The following is a 20424-nucleotide window of genomic DNA, read 5'->3' as shown; positions in this document are numbered from 1 at the left end:
GAACAACGACTAAAATAGTTTCCACTGGCTTAAAGCCAAATAAACTCAACCCGGTGATTATCTGCAGCTAATCTTTATTGTTTTATGGCTTATTGAATTTCCCAGCACTCACTTGAGCTCAAGATAGCCCAACTCTTGACACTTATCTATAAGGGCCGCAATGCCAACCAAAGCCTCTTCAGCGTTGGGAATAATGTGAACCGGTGGTAGGATAAATCCATATCGACCAGTGTCCCGGAACTCAATGGTATAAGAGATCTCCACTCCTTGTTCATTATAGGCCCAATCGATGGTGGCTCCAGTAGCAAAATCTAAAAGGAAAGTATTTAAAAATAATTTGTTTTTTAAATATATAAGGTATTCCTTTAACTTACAGAGCACGCCGGCACTTGAGCCGTATCTGTAAGTAGTTCCGTAGGGCAGACTCTCAACGGCATCTGCATAGGCCTTTGCAACCTCCATCAAATCATCGAAATTGGGCGGAAACTCTTCGTCTGTATGTCCATAGGGAGAAAGCAGAAGCTGACTGTACGAGTGGAAGGCCAGCAACACATTGATTTTGTCCTTGTTGCTGCTCACATAATCAGCCATGGCCTGAATCTCAGGCTCGGAGAAGGGATTCGGGCCACCATAGTCCTCGGCACAGGGATTCGAGGAAGCTCCATTGCTCTCCATCCAATGCGAGTCGTAATTGCGGTTGGGATCTACGCCAACGCAAGTGGATATGTCGGAGGGTTGACGAGTCTTGCGCCACATTCGATCCTAGTAAATATCGCATTTTTTATGAATAAGTGAATAAATACTAAAACCTAGTACTACCTTCTCATGGGTGTAAACGAACCCATCCACATTAAGCACTGGCACTATATACCAGTCGTGATTCTCGGCCAGATTCCTGACCAGCTCATCCGTGGAGGTAAGGAACTCGTTGATCAACCAAGTGGCTGTGGCGGAGGTGATCCATTCCCTGGCATGAATATTGGACTCGATAAATACACCCGGGTTGTTCGCTTTGTAGGAGATCTTAATGCCCCTGATGGTGCGACCCTCGTAGGATTGACCCAGGACAAAACTCTCCGTTATCGTCGGATATGTGGCCAGAATCCCGTCTAGCCATTCGTAAATCTCGGCCAGGGAATTGTACTTTGTCCAGCCAAAAGAGCCATCTCTGCTAGCCTTAAGATTGGCCTCGTCCTCCGAATCGATGAGTCTGAAGAAGATGAATTAGACTTTAAATACATTCTCAACCAATTCTTGGACTTTACTCACTCCTGCACGTTACCGATAAAAACCTTGGCACTGACATTGGTTTTCTGAATTTGAGACTCAAATTCGCTAAAAGCTCCTGGACTTATCATCAAGTGCAACTCATCCTTGGTCTCTTGCCAAAGTCTAAACTAAATAAAAATGTTATCATCTCTTTATTTTTAACTTATTATATCATGCTTACATTGTCGCGATCCTCCACGAACTTTTTCAGGAAACTTCTCTGTTCTTGAGTTTCAAACTTGACCTTATACACCGAGTAGTTGTCATAGCGCAACCTTTCGTCCTGGCCAACACTTGCTCCTTGGGCCAGGACCACAAATGCCAGGGCTATAAGAAAACTAATTAATGACATGCTTAATGCTGAGCATGCGGCGAGCGACTACTTATTTCGCACAAATAAAACCCAGACTATTGCTATATCGATGGGGTCATAATTAGATTGTAAAGATAGTCGCACGGCAGCTTACTATAATACGATCGATATAACCGGTTCTTACGCCTTATCAATGGTGAGCAAGTGACAGGTAATGTGTGTAGAATTCGGCACCTACTCAAATTCTTCATTAACAGTTTGCAACTCCTTTTCAACTTACTCCTAGTTATAATGTTATAGTTTATTTACTTTTCAAGTCTACTTTGCGGCTAAAATATTTCTGGTGTTTAGATTTATTCAAGAAAGCCGTAAAGAATTCTAAAGCTTAATATTTAAAGGTTTCGTTGTATTTTTTTCATTTTACTTTCTGAATATTTACTCTATATTCCTAACATATTTTTACTATTAAAAAATATAAGCAGAAATAATTTACAATTAGATAAGGATTTATGCATGATATGCCGGTTACAAGCTGCAAAAGTTTTAGGTCATTAACTTTACAGTTCATAAATTATACTCAACAACCGGTAGTGTACGCCTGATAAAACCGTCTTCGACTAAGTCAGTGATTTAGAAAGAAATTTTTTGGTAGATTGTAAGTTTTTTAGAGGTAGAAATAACGGCATAAAATGGGTAAATGATTGACAAAGATTTACTTAAAAATTTTAAGGCGTTTTTGTGTAATGACTTAAGTTCAAGATTTTATCACTATACGGCGTTATTATATTGTAGTGCCCCTGGAAAGGTATAAAAAAGAAACCCCACAATGTAAGCAATAATTAACTCTGTCGTGCTTTTGCTTAATAAGTTCGCTATGCGGGAAGAAGAAATGCACAAATGAAATTCAACATGGAATGCAAAAATAAATTCAGAGAAGCTTTTTTCACACAACTGTTATGTGATCTTTTGTCTCATTCTTTGTTATATTTCCCATTAAAGGAAGCCCAGCTGCATAAATAGTCCGCTCAGAAGTGGGGTATAAAATTTCTTTACTAGGTCATTCAGTTTAGTCAAAATGCGTCCATTGATTGCATTGTTGCTGTTAATAGCGGCTTGCACCTTATCCGAGTCAAAGCGGCGATCCTATGAAAACTATTCAGTGTACAAAGTTTATATCAAGAGTCATTCGGATCAACGGGTTATTGATGAACTCCTGGAGCAACCAGATAATGTAAGGTTTACAATCTAGAAATTTGGATGAGCGGTAATTAAAGTACACTTAATTATTCTAGTACAACTTGTGGCACCGTGGACGACACAGAGTCCATATAATGGTGAGCCCTAGGGCACGTAAAACTTTTCTAAAAAGAATGCGTAAGGAACATATTAAGGTCAAATTGTTGATAAAAAATGTTCAGAAGTAAGTAGACATCAAATAATTGTGAAAAAATCTCCAATTCTAACTCTATTTTTAGGCTTATAGATGAGCAAGGACTTTACTGACGTTATACATTTATTGTATTTAATTTTTAAATCGAGGAATGAAGTTTTCGATTTGGTTAAAGTACAGTTCAAATAAAAATTTTCGATTTAAAAAATGTAAACTAGAAAAAAGGAATACTAGAAAAAAATTAATTAAAAAATTTCTACATTTTTTAACAAATTACCTAATGAAATTTTATTAATTCAACAGAGAAACGCACCGCCAACCGAGAACGCCACTGGCATGTTAGTAGCAATTAACTTGGGTGTGCCTTCGCTTAATAAGAAAGGGGAAATGCTCAAATAAATAAATAGAAATGCAAAAATAAATTCGGACAATATTTCCTATAAAGAAAAGCCCAGTTGCATAAGTAGTCCTCTCAGAACTGGTATATAAAAGGTATGAACTAAAAAGTCGTTCAGTTTAGTCGAAATGTGTCCATTGATTGTATTGTTGCTCCTAATAACGGCTCAGGTCGGCATCTCATCTGCGCAAGCACCTACTTCCGGTGAAAACTACTCAGTTTACAAGATTTATATTAGATTGCCTGCAGATCAACTGGTTGTTGATAAACTCCTTGTGCAACCAGGCAATGTTAGTTTCACAATCTAGAAATATGGACGAGCAGTTTTAATAATATACTTAATAATTACAGTACAGCTTGTGGGGCCAGGAAAAAAACTATGTCTATATAGGGGTGAGCAATAGTGTAAAGAATGCTTTTCTAAAACGAATCCGAAAGGATCTTATAGATTTCGAATTGTTCGTAGAAGATGGAAAGTAAGTAAATACATATAACATATTTGTGGTAAAAAATATCAAACATATAATCTCTTTTCAGGCTTTCACAACAACGTAGAAACATACTAATAGCCCATGACAAAGAAAAGAGCCAAAAGAAAGCAAAAATTTAGAAACATTTTAAGTTAAAAATATTGTATAAATAAAATATTTCCATAGAATAACTTTTTGCCCCATCTTAGACCAATGGAAAATATGGATTAAATAAAGCAATTCGAAAACCGAATTATAAATTTTACAATACGAGCTAACCCAGAATATGGAATCATATTTAGCTTCTTCACTGCGTTACAAGCTCTTGAACAAAGCTGTTATACCCCTGAAAGGGCATAAATAAGCAAAGCCACTGGCGTGTTAGTAGTAATTAACTTGGCCATGCCTTAATAAGGTTGCTTTGCGGAACGGAGAAATGCACAAATGAATATCAACTGGAAATTCAAAAATAAATTCATATTTTCCAGTTGCATAAGTAGTCCTCTCCGAAGTGTGTGACCTAAAAAGTTATTCAGTTTAGCCAAAATGCGTCCATTGATTGCATTCTTGCTGTTAATAACGGCTCTGGCCTGCGCCTCATCAGGGTCTCCATCCAATAAAAACTACTCAGTGTACAAGATTACCATCGTAATGGATAAAGATCAACAGGTTATTGAAGAACTCCTTTTGCAACCCGACAATGTTAGTTTCATAATCTAGAAATATGGACAAGCAGTTATTATAGTATACTTCATTATTATAGTATAGCTTATGGGACCAGAAATCATACTTTATCTATATAAGGGTGAGCCCCAGTGCACATGAAACTTTCCTAAACAGAATGCGAAAGGAACGTATGGTTGCTGAATTGGTCGAAGGTTTTTCTGAGAAGTAACCAAATACATTATACACAATTGTAATACAATATATAAAATATACTCTCTTTTCAGGCCTGTAGAAGAAGTTAGCAACATTCTAACAGCAGATGAGAAAAATGAGAGAAAAAAAGTGGAACACTTTTTTGATGAGAAAAATGAGAGAGAAAAGTTAAAACACTTTTTTGATTAAAATATTGTACAAATAAAATATTTTAATGCAATTACTTTTTGCCCGGTCTAAGCTCAATGGAAAATATGGTTTAAATAAAGCAATTCACAAAGCGAATTCTAAATGTTTCAAGAAGGTATATAATGAAATCCTATTGATAAAATTAAATTAATATGTTTGCCAATTTTTATCATACTGTGTGTATTTTATTTAGTCGCTCTCTATAAAGATTAAAAGGTTTGGAACTACGAGCAGTGGCTTTCAGATAACCCCGATCGCCTCCTTCCCTTAGGCCTTCTTGCAGCCCTCTCCGCAATCGGATCCCTCGCAGATGTCGCAGAGGGAGGACTGCACCTGGTAGTACTCAGTGGCCCGGCGCTCCGTGTCGTAGTAATCGTAAAGGGAAACGGACGCGGGCTTCTGCTTGGCCACCGCATGCGCCTTGGAGGCCTCCACCGGCAGGCACCGCACATCGCCGGGGGTCAGGCTGTCGAAGTAGACGATCACCGTGGAGTCGGAGTTCTTGGTCTCCACCCGCTTCACCCGATCCACAGCCTCGATTTTTCCCAGGCTGTCGGCGTCTCCGACGTAACCGGAGGGCAGGGCGATCTCCATGACGGCCATGTTGGAGTCCTTGTCCTTGTCGGCCTCTTCCAGAGGCATGTACTCGGCGCAGATGTCCACCACCAGCAGCTGGTTGGAGTTGGAGTCCTTGACCGTCGGCGTGACCTTGAAGCTGGGCTTCTTCTCCTTCTCGGCCAGGTTGTAGCGATAGGAGAGCTGAACCATCGCAGATCCAGTGCCCTTGGCCGTAAAGTCCACCTTGCGCGTGTCCTTGGGCAGGACGTGGGTCTGCAGGACGAGCGAATTCTCAGGGCTCACGTTGATCGTGTCCTTTGATCCTCCCGCCGGTGCAAACTCAATGTCCATGGTGCCTGTGCCAGAGCCCGTCTTGTAGGCGAATTTCGTGAGGGCCTGCAGTCCAATGACCGTGTCCTGCGTGGACGAGAATCCTCCGTTGCTGTTGCGCTGCGAGATCAGCCACTTCATGATGGGCAGCGACTTTTCGGCAGGATCCTTTTCCAGAAGAGCGAGTAGCACATAGGAGGTGATCTCCACGTCGTTGCTGCGCGGCTTCCAATGGAAGATGCGACCCTCCTCGCCGGAGGACTCTGGTGCCTTGGACCACCACCTGCGATCGTTTTCGTTTCGCGACACACCCTCCAACTTGGCCAGGACCTTCTCCGCCTGCGGGTGCTTGGCCAGTTGAAGGGCCACGGCGGCAATGGCCAGCGAGTACTGGTCGTCCGTCTTGTCGGTCTCCTCGGCCACATAGCGAATTGCCTTCTCAATCGCCGACTGGTACTTCGGCAAGAGTTCCTGGAGGAAAAAAATATTGATAAATAAATATGTATTTTTGTTAAGCTTCTAGATGACTTACATGATTCTCGAAGAAGGCTAGCAGGACAAAGGAGGTAAGAGCCACGGCATTCTGGTTGGCATTGTCGAAGAGCTTGCCCACCTCAGGGAATTCGCCACTTTCCTTCTGCTTGGAAACGAGGAAATCGAGACCCGCAGTCACCACCTTGGGATCAACATCCGTGTAAGTTCCCGCCTGATGGAAGGAGCGCATCACGTAGGCGGTAAGCCAGGTGCTGCCCGAAGCATCCGACTTGCCAAAGGCACTGTAGGATCCGTCGTCGTGCTTGTAGGTCAGCTCCCTTTGATAGCCGATCTCCAGGAACTTCCTGGCCTTGGTCTCGACAGCAGGCAGCTTGCGACCCGTGACCTCCAGATATTTAAGCACCAGGATGTTGGGCACAAAGTTGACCATATTTTGCTCGCCGCAACCGTAAGGCATGCGCACTAAATTGTCCAGATTCTGGAGCGTGGGTCCAAGGAGATCGCCCACCACCGAGAACTCGATGAATTCGGACTGAGGCACCACTTCGCTGGGTATCTCGGCCTCCAGTGACTGGGACAACTCCGGCTGATCCTTGAGGTTAATGAAAACAGCCCGGTTCTCGAATTGGGTCACTCCCTCCGGTTCCACCTTCAGTTTTTGGTGGATAGTGTCGCCGGCCAAGGGTGAGGTGGCCGTGATTTTCAGGGTCGTCGATCCCACGTTCTTGGGTCGGATCATAAACGAAACACTCTTGCCACTGTTGGCTGGAATTGTCACCCTCTTAACTCGGCGCACCTCGTCGGATGCCTTTTCTAGAACATCATTGGTAGCCTCAGTGAACTCGTACTCCTGGTCGGAGTTGTCCATCACTACTTCTGCGTCGAGGGTTTTATCCAGGTAGTTGAAGATCACCACGGGAATAGCAATCACTTCGCCTGGGGATTGCATTAAAGTTTAGGAAATATTTTATATATACATATATGATATTTAATCTCACCTCGCTTAACGGAATAGGGAAGATTGGTGGACACGAAGAAAGGCTGGAACACCCGAATCTTGCTGGGATTCTTGGTCAATGCAATACCGGAAGTGGGGTTCAGGGAGAAGCCCGTCACCACCCACGACGTAATCGTATCCGGAATCTTCTTGGTCAGGGTGAAACCCTCATCATCCACACTGTGTAAGGGTGACAAAAATTGGGTTAATCTCTTGATCTATAACATTCCAAATAATCATTAACACATTGGACAAACATACACAAAAGATTAGAAAAGTGTGAATTGTTAGTTTACATTTAAACATGCATGGGAAAAGTTAAAAAGCATTAGGGAAAACTAGTTACTCTTTGGGGAAATCTTGTAATTCGTATATCCAAGACTCTAAAAATTTTGAGCGCACGCCAATATTGTTTTCAATAATTTCCGCTTCTGAAGATGGCTGGCTCTCTAGCTCAGTGGGTTTTTTGGTGGTCTTTCGCTGTTTGGTAGAACCCCGTCTTTCCGCACTGACCTTCATGATGGGCACAGTGCCCAAGTATACTTTTTCTACGCCTTTGGAATAGGAAAAATGTTTAATCGATTTTTAAATGGCAATATTTTTAGATTCACTAAAAACTGCATAAGGTTTATATCTCAGCTAGACGGTCGGAAAAACTATTACATTATTCTGTACGTTTCGACAATAAATGTAACCCATTACAGTCCTATCAAGTTGTAAGAAGCAATCTATTGATGATTTTCTTCCATGGGAGCATGCAGATCATGCCAATTATAACACCTGCATTAGATTTAAAAAGATTTACTCGGGGCTATTCGCGAACATCCAAGTTTCGTGGAACTCTTTACGGATCGGTGCAGGTGGTGGTGCAGGTGTGGGTGGACTGGTGCTCGTGGGGGTATATGCAGGAGCATAGTGTGCACTATAGCTACTGAAGCTACTACTACTGTAAGATGACGACGATGCACTACCATGCCTGAAACGGCCATGACCCAAGCGACCATGACTGTAACGACCATACCCCCATGATCGAGTAGGATATCCGTAACGATCAAGTCCCCAACGGTGAGTTCTGGGCGTAGTACGCATAAAAACTGGGATTCGGAAGGCTGAAAGTGTTGTCAAAATGCAGTAATTCAATTATTATGCCTGTAATCTAAATAAACGAGCTAAAGAGCCAAAATTTTGTTTAATTCCCTTAAAAAAATTTTACATTTTTAAAATTTTTTCCTGCTAGCATTACCATAAGGACATGCTCCACGATTCCCATGCAAGTGCCATTACAGGGCATTAAAAAATACATTTTACTGGTCTATATTCGAGAATATCCAGGATTCAGAAAACTCATGACGAATCAATACTTTCTGAGGTCTATATTTGGTTCTAGCCTCACCGCGAAGTCGTCCCCGTCTGACTGTAAGTTGGAAAGATTCTTGTGGGGCAAAAAAAATAGCAACTATGTTATAATTTTAATTATTTAAATTTTTGTTTTTAGTAGAGGATAATGGGCAAGTTTTATGAACACTGATGATACAGGGCACAATAGGACCAGTGTTTACTTTGCAAAAATCCACGTTTCGGGGAACTCTTTTCGTATAGCTGGTGGTGGTGAAGTTGGCCTCGAACGAACGCGATTCGGAAGCAAAATCATATCTTCAATTGCAGGGAAACCACGTGCGTCTTCTACATTATTCATGGCCATTCCTGGAGCGCCCATTCGAAATGCTATCCTTCCACCTCCTCCTCCTCGTCGATACAAGTAATCCATGCGGCGACCTTAATATACCAATTCTTTAAGTGATAACAGCCTTTCTTTTCTTAATATAAAAGCAAAGCATTTTAAATGTTGATCACTGTAAAGCTATGTCCACAAAATAGGACTGTGTCCCACAACTATCATAGTAATATTTGGTTCAAAAAATATTGTCGTGTAAGAAAACATTAAGAAAGTGTTGTATTAGTCAAAAACATAAACGGGATCTGGAAAAATTAGTTAATCCATTAGGTTTTTCATACTTTTCCACATTGTAAAATATCCAGTTTTCCGGAAACTCTTTTCGAATCTGTGGTTCAGGGATGGAAGTTTGAACATTGGATCCACCCGCTGGTACGCGGTTAAACATTTGGGGGCGTGCGATTGGTTGGCCGAGCCCTGGTCTAAAGAATATTCGTCTACCTATTTCATTAAGAAAGGGATTTAATATCCAATGCACACTTTCGGAATTGCAATACATCCAGTTTTCAGGAAACACTTTGGAATCTGTGGATCTAGAGTCGTTTATATTCCTAACTCTCTATCTTGCTTTCTTAAATATTTGGTCTTCATATTAAAAAAATATCTACCTTAGTTTAAAGAAGATTTTTAGTAGCTGGATATGTAGATGTTAGAGCGTTAATTGTAAAGCGAAAAGTTACCCCAGCACAAAATACACAGTGGAAAGACCTAATAAAAACGTTAGAGATCCGTCATACTTTTCGGCATTGTAAAATATCCAGTTCTCCGGAAATTCTTTTCGAATCTGTGGGGCTTGGGTCGAAGATGAAGCTATCGGTGGAGGTCCAGCTAATCCCACTAAAGCCGTCGCAGGCGCAGCAAGAGAAAATGCCACTGGCATCGGGAAAGCTCCATTTAGTATTAATGGGTGGAATGGGTAATAATCTGTATTGGGATGTACATGTGTAAAAATTATTATGGGATTGAGCTAATTTTCCTTTAAGTGCAGATTGGGTCTCCAATTTAATTAAATTAATATTGTAGAGCAAGGGCAAATAAATGTGCCACTTCAGTTTTAATCCCATTTTGTGGTAAATGTACAGGTGCTTTCCAAGTACCGAAATTTCCATATGAGAATTTTCATTGTCGAATTCGACTGCAGCTGATCCTGTGCTAAACATATGATACAATTTAATCGTTACATTAGTTCCGAAACTACTTTTTAAATGTCAGTCACCAATCCAGAAACAAGTATTTCCCAAAGTACAATTAATTAATTAACTGTTATGTGAAAGCCTACACTATGAATTTAGTCTGGTGTTTTAGTTTAGTAATATAAAACGCTTAATAAAAGGCGTTCATGCTCTAAAAAATACGAAACCCACCTCCCGGCTGCAGATGTTTCCCATATCCAGACTTCTGCAAAGTTGATTCGAACTTCTTCGATTTTCTTAGGTGAACTTATAGAAATTGCGTCCACTTCGTCGTATGAAATCTCATCTTCTGATAGGGTGTAAAGAACGCCATCGTAATCATCCTCAATTGATCTAGCTAATATTAACATTTAAACTAAGTTAAATTTAAGTTTAACCGTTTTTTGTATTTGTAATGAAAAACTAAACAAAAACTGATACAGTCACAAAAAAAAAATTTTCCCACGGTGGTGGAAACACTTAGTATTTTTTCTAAAATGTGACTATCTCAGAAGATCTCTTTTCGAGATAAACGCATTTAAGGTTTTCGAGTGTCGTATGTCTTCCAGCAAAGCGATCGAAAAAGCAATATTTATTTAGTACTCGCGACCTGCACAATGAATAAAGTCGGGTTAGGTTTTAGGAAAAGTCATGCATGATAGTCTCAAACGCACCTCCCGTTACCAGATGTTTGCCATATCCAGACTTCTGCAAAATGGGATCGAACTATTTCGACTTTTGAACCTAATAAAGGTTGGACCCCTTGATGATATACAGCCGTTTCCATTTCTATACTGTCATCGTAATCGTACTCATATTGTCTAAATAAATCTAATTCAACAAAGTTAGATTGAGATTGTAATAAAGATGTGGGAACGTAAAATGCTATAATAACCCAAATGTGTTAGAATAGGCAGCAAGGAAAACCAAGAAAAATTATTAAAAAATCGGATAAGTGGAATGGGTAATAATCTGTATCGAGATGTACATGTGTTAAAACTAATATAAATAATTTCCAAACAGATTACAATTAACAGGGGCTTTACAAGTCCTGAGAGCTACTTTTCATATGAGAAATTTCATTGTCGAATTCGACTGCAGCTGATCCTGTGCTAAACATATGATACAATTTAATCGATAAATTAGTTCCGTAACTCCTTTTTTAATGTCAGTCACCAATTCTTTACTAATATAAGTGGTATTAGAACAAGTATTTCCCAAAGTACAAATAAAAAAATATTTAACTGTTATGTGAAAGCCTACACTAGGAATTTAGTCTGGTAGTTTTATACAAAAAAATACGAAACCCACCTCCCGGTTGCAGATGATTCCCATATCCACCCCTCTGAAAAGTTGGTTCGAACTACTTCGATTTTCTTAGGTGAACTTATAGAAATTGCGTCCACTTCGTCGTAAGAAATCGCATCTTCAGATCGGATTTCAATTAGGTCATCGTAGTCGTCCTCAATTGATCTAACTAACATTAATATTTAAATTAAGTTAAATTTAAGTTTTAATCCTTTTCGTATTTGTAATGAAGAAATAAAAGAAAAACTGATACAGTCACCCAAAAAAAATATCCACGGTGGTGGAAGCACTTAGTATTGTTCCTAAACTGTGACCATCTCAGAAGATCTCATTTCGAGATAAAAGCATTTAAGGTTTTCAAGTGTCGTTGTCTTCCAGCAAAGCGATCGAAAAAGCAATATTTATTTAGTACTCGCGAACTGCACAATGAATTAAGTCGGGTTAGGTTGTAGGAAAAGTCATGCATGATAATCTGAAACGCACCTCCCGTTACCAGATGTTTGCCATATCCAGACTTCTGCAAAGTTGGATCGAACTACGTCGACTTTTGAAATTTCGGATTGTACTGCTGCGGATTGTGCAGCCCCAAAATAAACCCGGACATTTTCTGAATAGTCATCGTATACGAACGCATATTCTGTATCTAAATCTAATTTAACAACGTTAAATTGAGTTTGTAATGAAGATGTGGTAACGAAAAGTGCTAAAATAACCGAAATGTGTTAGAATAGGCACCAAGGAAAACCAAAAAATTCTTTAAAAAATCGTATCGTACGTTTGCCTATTGTAATAAATCCAATTTTCTGGGAACTCTTTTCGAATCGTTGACTCTCTTTTCATAAAACGGTTACCGTTGAGAAATTCTTCACGCGCAAAGTCTAAGACTGCAAGTCCTCGAAATTCCAAAATGCTATCGGAGTCATAAAGTTCCGCTGTGACGAAACCATTGTATTAGTAATAGGTTGCATTGACAGCCGTAGCCTTAGAAGATAATTGCTTTTGCTCAAGAAGTAAAAATTAGAAAGCAGAGATAGTAGTGCGTTAAGGTGCAGATCACGTGGCGTCATTTTGCAGGCACCCACCTCCGGCCGATCGATTGCCATATCCAGACATCGGCAAAGTTCTTACGTATCTTTACCGGCTCGTCGGTATTACCATTATTAGAGGTAAAGGTACTAATTTCAGGCACTGGAGGAAAGTTTTGCTCTGGGTATTCCACAAAACTTTCTTCGAGAACATAGGCTCCTGGATCATCTTCGACATAGTCAGGAAAATCTGATGAAGGTTCGATTTGAATTCACATGTGGTCAATTTTGTTGTCTTTTTTATCTAGCTGTAAACGAATTTAATTTCCTAGTTTTCAAAGCCCTTGTCTAACAATAAACTTCATATGAGTTTAGAAAAAACCTGAAAAAAATATAAAATGCCTCATCTTAAGCTTTTAGTCTTACCCGTGCTGTAGGGATAGTTGGCATTTGTTAGGGTCACCAATCCGGAGGTCTGTCCTGGGTAACGTCCATAGCCCCGCTGATAGGGTGTCGATGTCTGGTACTTGTTGAGGCTATTGAAGATTTCATCCTGGCTTAGATCGTTTCCCGATTTGAGCAGCAGGACACTCTGGTCCACACCCAGGAGACCCACAAAGGAGTCGGCATCGGTTTTAACCCTTAACTTGACCTCTTCACTGGGCTTTGCACCCGCTGGTGCAGAAATATCAATCTATTTAGGAAGAAATATAACAGATTAATAGCAGCTTTAGTTGATTTTAGTAAGGGTTGACCTACCGAGTTAACAAACTCCTTCTCAAAATCGATGGTCTTCTCTTCGAAGTGCAGATCATCGTTCACGACATAGTGAATATAGATCGTTGCCTTGGGCACCATTCCAAATGTGGGTGTAAACTTAACAGTGTAGCTTTGAAGACCTTCTGGCACATCCACGTATTCACTCAACAGAATGTTACCCCTGGCCACAATGGTGTAAACAAAGTAGGGTAAGTCTTCAGTCGATACAACATCGAAAGAAACTCGCTCGCCCAATCGTGGTCTAAAAGATAAATAATGTAATGTACTTGCTTTACCAACTTGATGATTATATAGTTCTACTTACTTCTTCGTGTTTACCTGGATCTTTAGGGGCTCCCTGCTCACTAAGGTTGGATCAAACCTTGAGATGGACCCGATGTTGTTCACTGACCCATCGAAAGTGGCCACTATACGATAGAGTCTCGACCCATTCACAGGCAGAGTTACATTAAATGTGGCAATGCCATTCTCGTTTACAGGAGCTTCAAAGCTAATGCTAAATTCGGGGGAAGGCTGCGACCAAAAGTGCTGCGTATTTTGAAGGTCTATCTTAACCTTTTTCGTGGAACTCGTCACTGGAGATCCATCCACATTCTTCACCACCACCCGACAGACAAACGACTTGTTGTCATGGAAATGCTCTGGATTTTCCAAGCCTTCTAGCAAATAACGCTGCTGGTGGAGACGAACTGTAGCGGAGGCATTCTGCTTGTTGCCTGTCAACTCCTCGGTGACGACGGCAAAGAGTTTCATGGGTGGTGCGAAGTGGCTGCTTCGCAGACCATTCAGATCGAACTCCACGTGACCCTTTCCATCAACGTCGATGGTCTTCTCCTGATTATTTCCTCCGGTATCACCAAAGTATCCGTAGCTCTGTTCCATCGTCACTGTGGCCTTGCCCTTAACCGGCTTTCCGTATGTGTACTTCGCCCGAATTGTGGCCTTGATCACATTATCTGCCACGACCACGTCCTTGGCTGTCTCCACGATGACCTCGAATTTCGGAAGAACATACTTGGCCACCTCGAAGGTCTTGGTCTCCCTGTTATCACCATCAACGCTGACGGAGATCTTCCAGGTTCCCAGAACAGGTTGCTCGGACAACTGCAGTTCGCCGGAGTACACGCCTTTGGTCAACTTGACATCTGTAAGCTGCTTTATCCTATTCTGAGCACCATCGGTAATTGCGACAGTTATCGGCTTATCAATCCGCGCGGGTCGAGTGTTTTCGTCCAGGAAGAGAATGCGAAACTGAACCAGATCAGCGGGCTTGTAGGTGGCCTTATCAGTTTGAACAAAGGTCGAAGGCTTCTCATCGGCATAGTTCAATTTGGTGGAATTCTTGAACACAACTCCGGAAATTCCCTCGGCAGTGAGGTTATAATCGCCGGTGACCAACTTGGGCACCTCGAACTCCACGTTCTGGGTGGACATGGGCGGCACTTCGATTTGCTTGGTCTCATTGTAGGAGGGTCCGTTCAGACTGACGTTTATCTGGCTCGGAACATCTGCCTTGTGGACAGAAACGGCTACATTGTACTTGGCGTTGGATCGAATGGTGCCAGGCCCAACCACCGAATAGAGGCTGCAAAACGGGTATTATTCATTAATTGAGTAATGATGATTGTGTGACTGGGTATTATCAATACCGGATTTAAGGTACTTAATTGCAATTTCATGTTTATTTGGATAATTAATTATCTGACAGAATTCTTCTGAACTATGATGGATTCTTTTTACTGTTCTGATAATGAAACAAAATTGAGTTTGTATACTTTAATGAGCCGACTAGAAAATACCTTTTTTGGTACTCATCAAAACTTTTATTGTGATAAGAAAAATTAAAAAAAATTTTAAAATACTGTTACATTTATATTTTTGAAACTGTAATATAATTTAATATTCATTAGAAAAAAATAAAAGTAGTAACATGACCGGGGTTTTCCATTTTTTAGCTGCACAAAAAAGTTCCCCTTTTTATAGGAGGCCATAATCATTAATTTGTTTATGACAACGATTCCGCTATAAACCAGAGTACTTTACATACAAAGAAATACGATCCACAATTTTTGAATCAACATTTATTGTGCTTTCCCCATTTTAAAGCATATTAAAAGTTAAACAAAAATGTATACTTAAATAGAAGAAAACTAACATAGGCTTTGTTATTTGCCTTGTAAACCAACAAGGTTTTCCAACCGGTTTAAAGGGAATCAGCAACCAAATCAGACAGACACCTAAATATTTTTATACGTGGCTGCACGTTCGACCATAGCAATTTTTATTGGGTGCTATATATACATGATTATTTTTCTTAGGAAACCTTTTTGATGACCTCGCTTCCTTCGAGAAGCTGATAAGTGATCAATTGTTTTTGTACATACGTATATATAAGAAATCGAACTCACCCATTGGCATTGATTTGCAGGGCGTATTGTAAGAAAAGTCCGCACACTAAGATCCTCAACATCACGCAAACTAAAAATAGTTCGTTTTTAGTAAAAATAGTATCACAAATAATGAGTTGCATAAGGTAATAACATTTATTATTTCACTTTTTTTGTCACCCGGGCAAAGTGGAATTAAAACTAACCTCGAAATCGACCGATCGCCAACTAGGGGCGATTCACAATGAGCTCGACTTGACTCGAGACCGGCTTTAAGTACTATCGGGGGGGATTGAAAATCTCTCTCTTCCGAAAGATAACGCTCTCTCTTTCTCTCTCTCTCTGTTTTGAGTCCCTCTTTATTATTTCGGGGAATTCGCCCAGCCGTAAAATGAGCGGTCTTATAAATCGGCACAAACAAAACGACCGGTAAAAAACACAATTAGTTGTATACGTCACTGATGATAAATCTGTTTACATATTTTGACTCTTTTGATTAAGAGTAAAATTGAGAAGCTCGTTAGTTTCAGAGAGGATGACTTTAGCTACTCTTTACACATTTGTTTGTGAGAGAGTCTCATTTTATAATGATTCATTTTGATAAGGGAGGTCATTGAGAAATTCCCACATTTCGATTTATTTAAAACAATGAAAACAATTTTCTTGAACATGCACTTGTCAGACATTCTTATCTGTGAAATACTCTTGATTTCTTTTGAAAGCGATTTTCTTTTAGAGCAACATCTGTTATAGCCGAGATCATTAACCCGTTATTTAGTGTTAAACAATGCAGTGATGTGGTAATTAAAGTGTAAGCAATGAGTTTATATTTTCTTTTACAGTACTTATGAATGTTTGTAAGCCAAAATATGTATATACGATGTATTAAACGCCCCAGGTTTGCCAAGAAGGAAAGAAACAATAATTTAAGTATACAATGTACATTTATGGATATATATTTATAAATAATAAATTTAGTGGTTATTAAAACTTACAAACGAACATATTATAAATCATCTATTGTATTTAAAAAAAAAATGTTTATTACCGGAATGCAAACATATTTAAAGTGTAAGTTATGTTACAGTTCGCATCAATTGTAATTGATAATTATCACTGTCTTGACTACGGTCGGTAGGCTAACGCAAATTAGAAAATATGTCAATCTAATACATCAAATTTAATGGCTAATGAGTGAATATAATAACATTTAAATATAAAATAAAATCGTAAAAATTACCTGATTTATTCTCCATTCCTTTTGATTACAATACATTTTTCTTTCACTTTTCCCACGTGTAGCTAGAATCCCCCCCTGGATTCGCGCATGGGCTTTACTAAGAATTGCCATATAATACTAGTATAATTTACTTGTTTCACCTGTTTACATATGTCTATTTTATTATTTATCTCTAACCTCTAAGATACATTTCACTTTGCATATTAATCGAAATGAGTTATATTGCTTTCAATCAAGGGTGGAGCTTCAACAAAGTTAGTAGGACTCGAATATTAATAATTTATTGGAAAACGGTTATGGTTATGACGACAAAGTATAAATTGCCTACGGTAGGGCATGACCATGTGAGTACGGCGCGATGATCTAAACAGAGGCTAATCAGCGGAACCGGATTCAGTTTCTCGGCATCGGTTGTACTAATTGGTTCGTCTATTTAAAGCAAAACGTGGATCGCGGATCGTCGCTGTACAGAACTGTAAATTTTAATATACCGAATATTGTGCTCGCACCATGGTATATGAAACATCCTACAATGCTGGGCTTAAGCCCTTTTCTCCCGATCCTAATCGCGGGAAATGGGAAAAACCCACTGACTATATTTTCGCCTGCTTCGGACTGGCCCTGAAGCTGGATGTACTAGGGGTCTCGTATTGGTACTTCTTCGATATGGGCAGTAAGTATTAGTAACATACAGAGCTTTACCTATATTATAAAGCAGATAAGCCCCAGGGTTAGCCTAATCTTTTTAGGGGCGTTGCGCTGGTAATGCAATTACTTACCTACTGAACCGACATGTGGCACATTGGTTTTTTTGTCTGCCAATATATCTATTTATAGGTAAAATTTTGTTATAAAGAATAATTTTCTTCCCTTACTTTAGTTTTTGGAATGCTCCCCTACTTCCTCTATATGGTGATCTATTTGGTTCCGATCATGGTCATTCACTCATTCATGGGACAATTCTCCAGCAGTGGATTCATGTCCGCCTTTCGCCTGGCGCCTTTTTTTAAGGGTGAGCCACCGAAAAGGAATATAACGAATGAATATTAATATTGAAATTTGAACTTGTAGGAATGGGATATGTGAGCGGTTTCCTGACCATCTCCATGCTCATTTACTACAGCATTTTTGCTGCTGTTCCGCTTTTCTTCATGATCAACTCTTTTCGGCCCACTTTACCTTGGAGTTGTGAAGGCTTAAAATCTTGGTACAATGAATCCGCTGGACCACCGACTGTAGGAAAATTGTGTTCAAAAATTATATACAACAAATAATAATATTATACTTGTACTTTAAGACATGTAATGTGACAATGCTGAGGAATGAAACTTATGAGTACGAAAACGAAACACACGTTCAGCTAAATATGCTTCATGTACCATCAGTACTCTACTTTTAGTAAGTATAAAAATGTGTTTTTAAAACGTTTTTTTATTTAGGAAGATTATTCTTATTTCTTTTCTTCAGTCAACATTTTAAAAATATTGAGGAGGAACAGTATCCGGACCTAAGTGAGGACTATGAGCTATCCTGGCATTTCGTGGGCCTTTTTGCTATAGTTTGGGCTATGATTGCATTTATTTTTTATACATTTTCGGAGACTGCGAAGTTTGGAAAATTAATTCGTTTCATGGTTATTGGAACCATTGTTCTTCTGCTGGTGTGCTTTGTGCGATTTCTATTCCTTCCAGGAGCCCATTTGGGGGTAAAGAAGTACATGACTCCGGATGCAGCGAAAATGGCCATGGGAAGTACATCGACATTTATCATGGTTCTACAAGCGTTTGGAGCTGGCTGGGGTAGTATAATAGCCCTATCCAGTTTTAATGGGTTCAGGAACAACATAATGTCGTACAGTTGGATTATCTCTTTCGGACAGGTCTTCATATACATTACGTTTGGCATGGTTTCCTTTATGCTGGATCACTACTACAATGGTAATCCAAGTCTACAGCTTGTCATAATCTCTAGTAATGTGATCACAATAATGAAAAATCTATACTCAAGAAAATTACAAAATTATAAGTGACAAAAGGAAATTTGTATGACCTAATTTGGTATCGAAACTTTCATTCTTTCAAAGTTGTTTTATTCCAGAGCGTACTTAACAGGAACATTATATTTTCAATTTCAGAGATCACTGATGAAAACTTTAACACTATTGTACTGAGTCATTGGATTTTATTTTTGTCCAGCGCTACTGCCCTATCCTCATTGGGTTGGGCGAATCTGTGGACTTTTATTTACTATACTATGTTATTAATGGCGGCCCTTATTGTGATAGTGAGTATGTTTAAGTAGGAAAATATACATTTTTTATTTTATTATATAAGTCCACATTCACCAACCGAATATTCTAAAAATATTTTGGAAAGAAATGTGATTATACAAAGCTCTAATAGTTTAGAATTAGATCTAATTATACTTATTCTATTAATTTTTAAATAGAAATACGTGTTTTTCCCCTCAAGTAGTTTAAGAAAAATATTAATTTTTATCATTGCAGTCGACGCAAATATTCACTGTCTTGCAAAGTTTGTTTGATGAGTTTGAGGAACTTAGAGGGAGAAAGCAGCAGATAACCTTTGGTCTAATTGGTGGCCTTGCCGTCTTTTCGTTTTTCTTTTGCACAAATGTAAGTTCATAAAAAAGATATTTCTCTTTTTTAATATGGCTGAAATACTCTTAAAAAACTCAAACAATTGCGGGTTGCTCAAACTAAACTATGTATTTTTAGCATGGCATTGTATTCTTTTCCGCTTTGAGTCTTGATGCCATTTTTACACACAGTCTGCTGCACTTACTGCTTATTTTCGTGGTTTTGTGGATATATGGCCGAGTACGTTTCCAGCGGGATATTGAGTTCATGTTGGGTCAGCCCTTCGTCGCCTGGAAGGTTTTTATTCTCCGCTTCATCGCTCCAATTATTTTAGTGATTTGTCTGGTTTGTTATGGACTTCAACCTTGTTTTTTTCCTTATGGTAAAAACTATACTTTAATTACTAGATGGCAGGAATAGGTATTTCCTCAATGGAGCACTCGTACTCCTCAGCAGTGGTCCTCGTGATGGCCGTTTTCCTGGTGGCACTACCCATTCTGGCAATACCTGGCTACGGACTTTACTACCTTTCCCAGAGCACTGGCACTATTGGCGATCGCCTTAAGCGCACCTTACGACCCACCGATTGGTATCCGGTTGAGGTGGAGCACCGCCAGCAGTACGAGGTGGCCGTAGGAAACACTGAGATGACCCACCAGCTTTTTGAGGTTACTGAGGATGTGAACTAAGCAGTGAAACATGTAAAAATGTTCGAAGCATTAAAAACATATGATTACCTATTTAAATGATTCATTTTGAAAGATATAATAAAAGTACGCTCTAAATAATTTCATTTTTAGTTTTCAGAAATCTTAAAAGAATTCCTAGAGACTTTCGAAAACTCTGAATTAGACAAAGTAAGGTTTAGTTCTTGGAAATAATATCCTTTTA

At 39.4% G+C, this 20424-nt stretch overlaps 4 protein-coding genes across 16 annotated transcripts; 2 read left to right on the top strand and 2 right to left on the bottom strand.

Annotated features, from left to right (window-relative positions):
- Positions 1-63: 63 nt before the first annotated feature.
- LOC108058121 (zinc carboxypeptidase) lies at positions 64-1636 on the bottom strand. The gene is made up of 5 exons (XM_017142650.3): positions 1451-1636; positions 1270-1397; positions 820-1210; positions 375-762; positions 64-311 (listed from the first exon to the last, which is right to left on the bottom strand). Exons 1-5 carry the CDS (start codon positions 1619-1621, stop codon positions 109-111), a joined length of 1281 nt encoding a protein of 426 aa, XP_016998139.2. The 5' UTR covers positions 1622-1636; the 3' UTR covers positions 64-108.
- Positions 1637-2138: 502 nt separating this feature from the next.
- LOC108058137 (zinc carboxypeptidase A 1) lies at positions 2139-4112 on the top strand. 6 transcript variants are annotated; one of them, XM_070215034.1, is made up of 6 exons: positions 2139-2237; positions 2582-2813; positions 2875-3002; positions 3058-3659; positions 3721-3845; positions 3907-4112. In XM_070215034.1, exons 2-4 carry the CDS (start codon positions 2658-2660, stop codon positions 3083-3085), a joined length of 312 nt encoding a protein of 103 aa, XP_070071135.1. In that variant the 5' UTR covers positions 2139-2237; positions 2582-2657; the 3' UTR covers positions 3086-3659; positions 3721-3845; positions 3907-4112. The 6 variants fall into 6 exon arrangements, with proteins under 6 accessions (XP_070071135.1, XP_016998155.2, XP_070071188.1 ...); XM_017142666.3 differs by having other exon boundaries at positions 2140-2237; positions 2639-2813; XM_070215087.1 differs by having other exon boundaries at positions 2151-2203; positions 2639-2813.
- Positions 4113-5062: 950 nt separating this feature from the next.
- On the bottom strand, positions 5063-15933 carry Tep2 (Thioester-containing protein 2). Of its 8 annotated transcripts, none has more exons than XM_017142672.3 (9): positions 15901-15933; positions 15716-15785; positions 13612-14892; positions 13287-13548; positions 12954-13221; positions 12585-12777; positions 7289-7467; positions 6328-7226; positions 5063-6266 (listed from the first exon to the last, which is right to left on the bottom strand). In XM_017142672.3, the coding sequence occupies exons 2-9, from the start codon at positions 15775-15777 to the stop codon at positions 5175-5177; spliced, it is 4236 nt and encodes a 1411-aa protein (XP_016998161.2). In that variant the 5' UTR covers positions 15778-15785; positions 15901-15933; the 3' UTR covers positions 5063-5174. The 8 variants fall into 8 exon arrangements, with proteins under 8 accessions (XP_016998161.2, XP_070070967.1, XP_070070918.1 ...); XM_070214866.1 differs by lacking the exon at positions 12585-12777 and adding an exon at positions 12278-12434; XM_070214817.1 differs by lacking the exon at positions 12585-12777 and adding an exon at positions 10387-10552.
- Positions 15934-17295: 1362 nt separating this feature from the next.
- Positions 17296-20321, top strand: LOC108058124 (sodium- and chloride-dependent GABA transporter 1-like). Its single transcript, XM_017142653.3, has 9 exons — positions 17296-17607; positions 17815-17946; positions 18006-18169; positions 18232-18332; positions 18402-18871; positions 19069-19217; positions 19441-19569; positions 19672-19878; positions 19941-20321. Exons 1-9 carry the CDS (start codon positions 17445-17447, stop codon positions 20220-20222), a joined length of 1797 nt encoding a protein of 598 aa, XP_016998142.2. The 5' UTR covers positions 17296-17444; the 3' UTR covers positions 20223-20321.
- Positions 20322-20424: the final 103 nt, after the last annotated feature.

Source organism: Drosophila takahashii, chromosome 2L (assembly GCF_030179915.1).
Source record: "Drosophila takahashii strain IR98-3 E-12201 chromosome 2L, DtakHiC1v2, whole genome shotgun sequence".
NCBI classification, from domain to species: domain Eukaryota; kingdom Metazoa; phylum Arthropoda; class Insecta; order Diptera; family Drosophilidae; genus Drosophila; species Drosophila takahashii.
The sequence above is the reverse complement of the archived record's forward strand: the minus strand, read 5'-3'. Positions and strand labels throughout refer to the sequence as shown.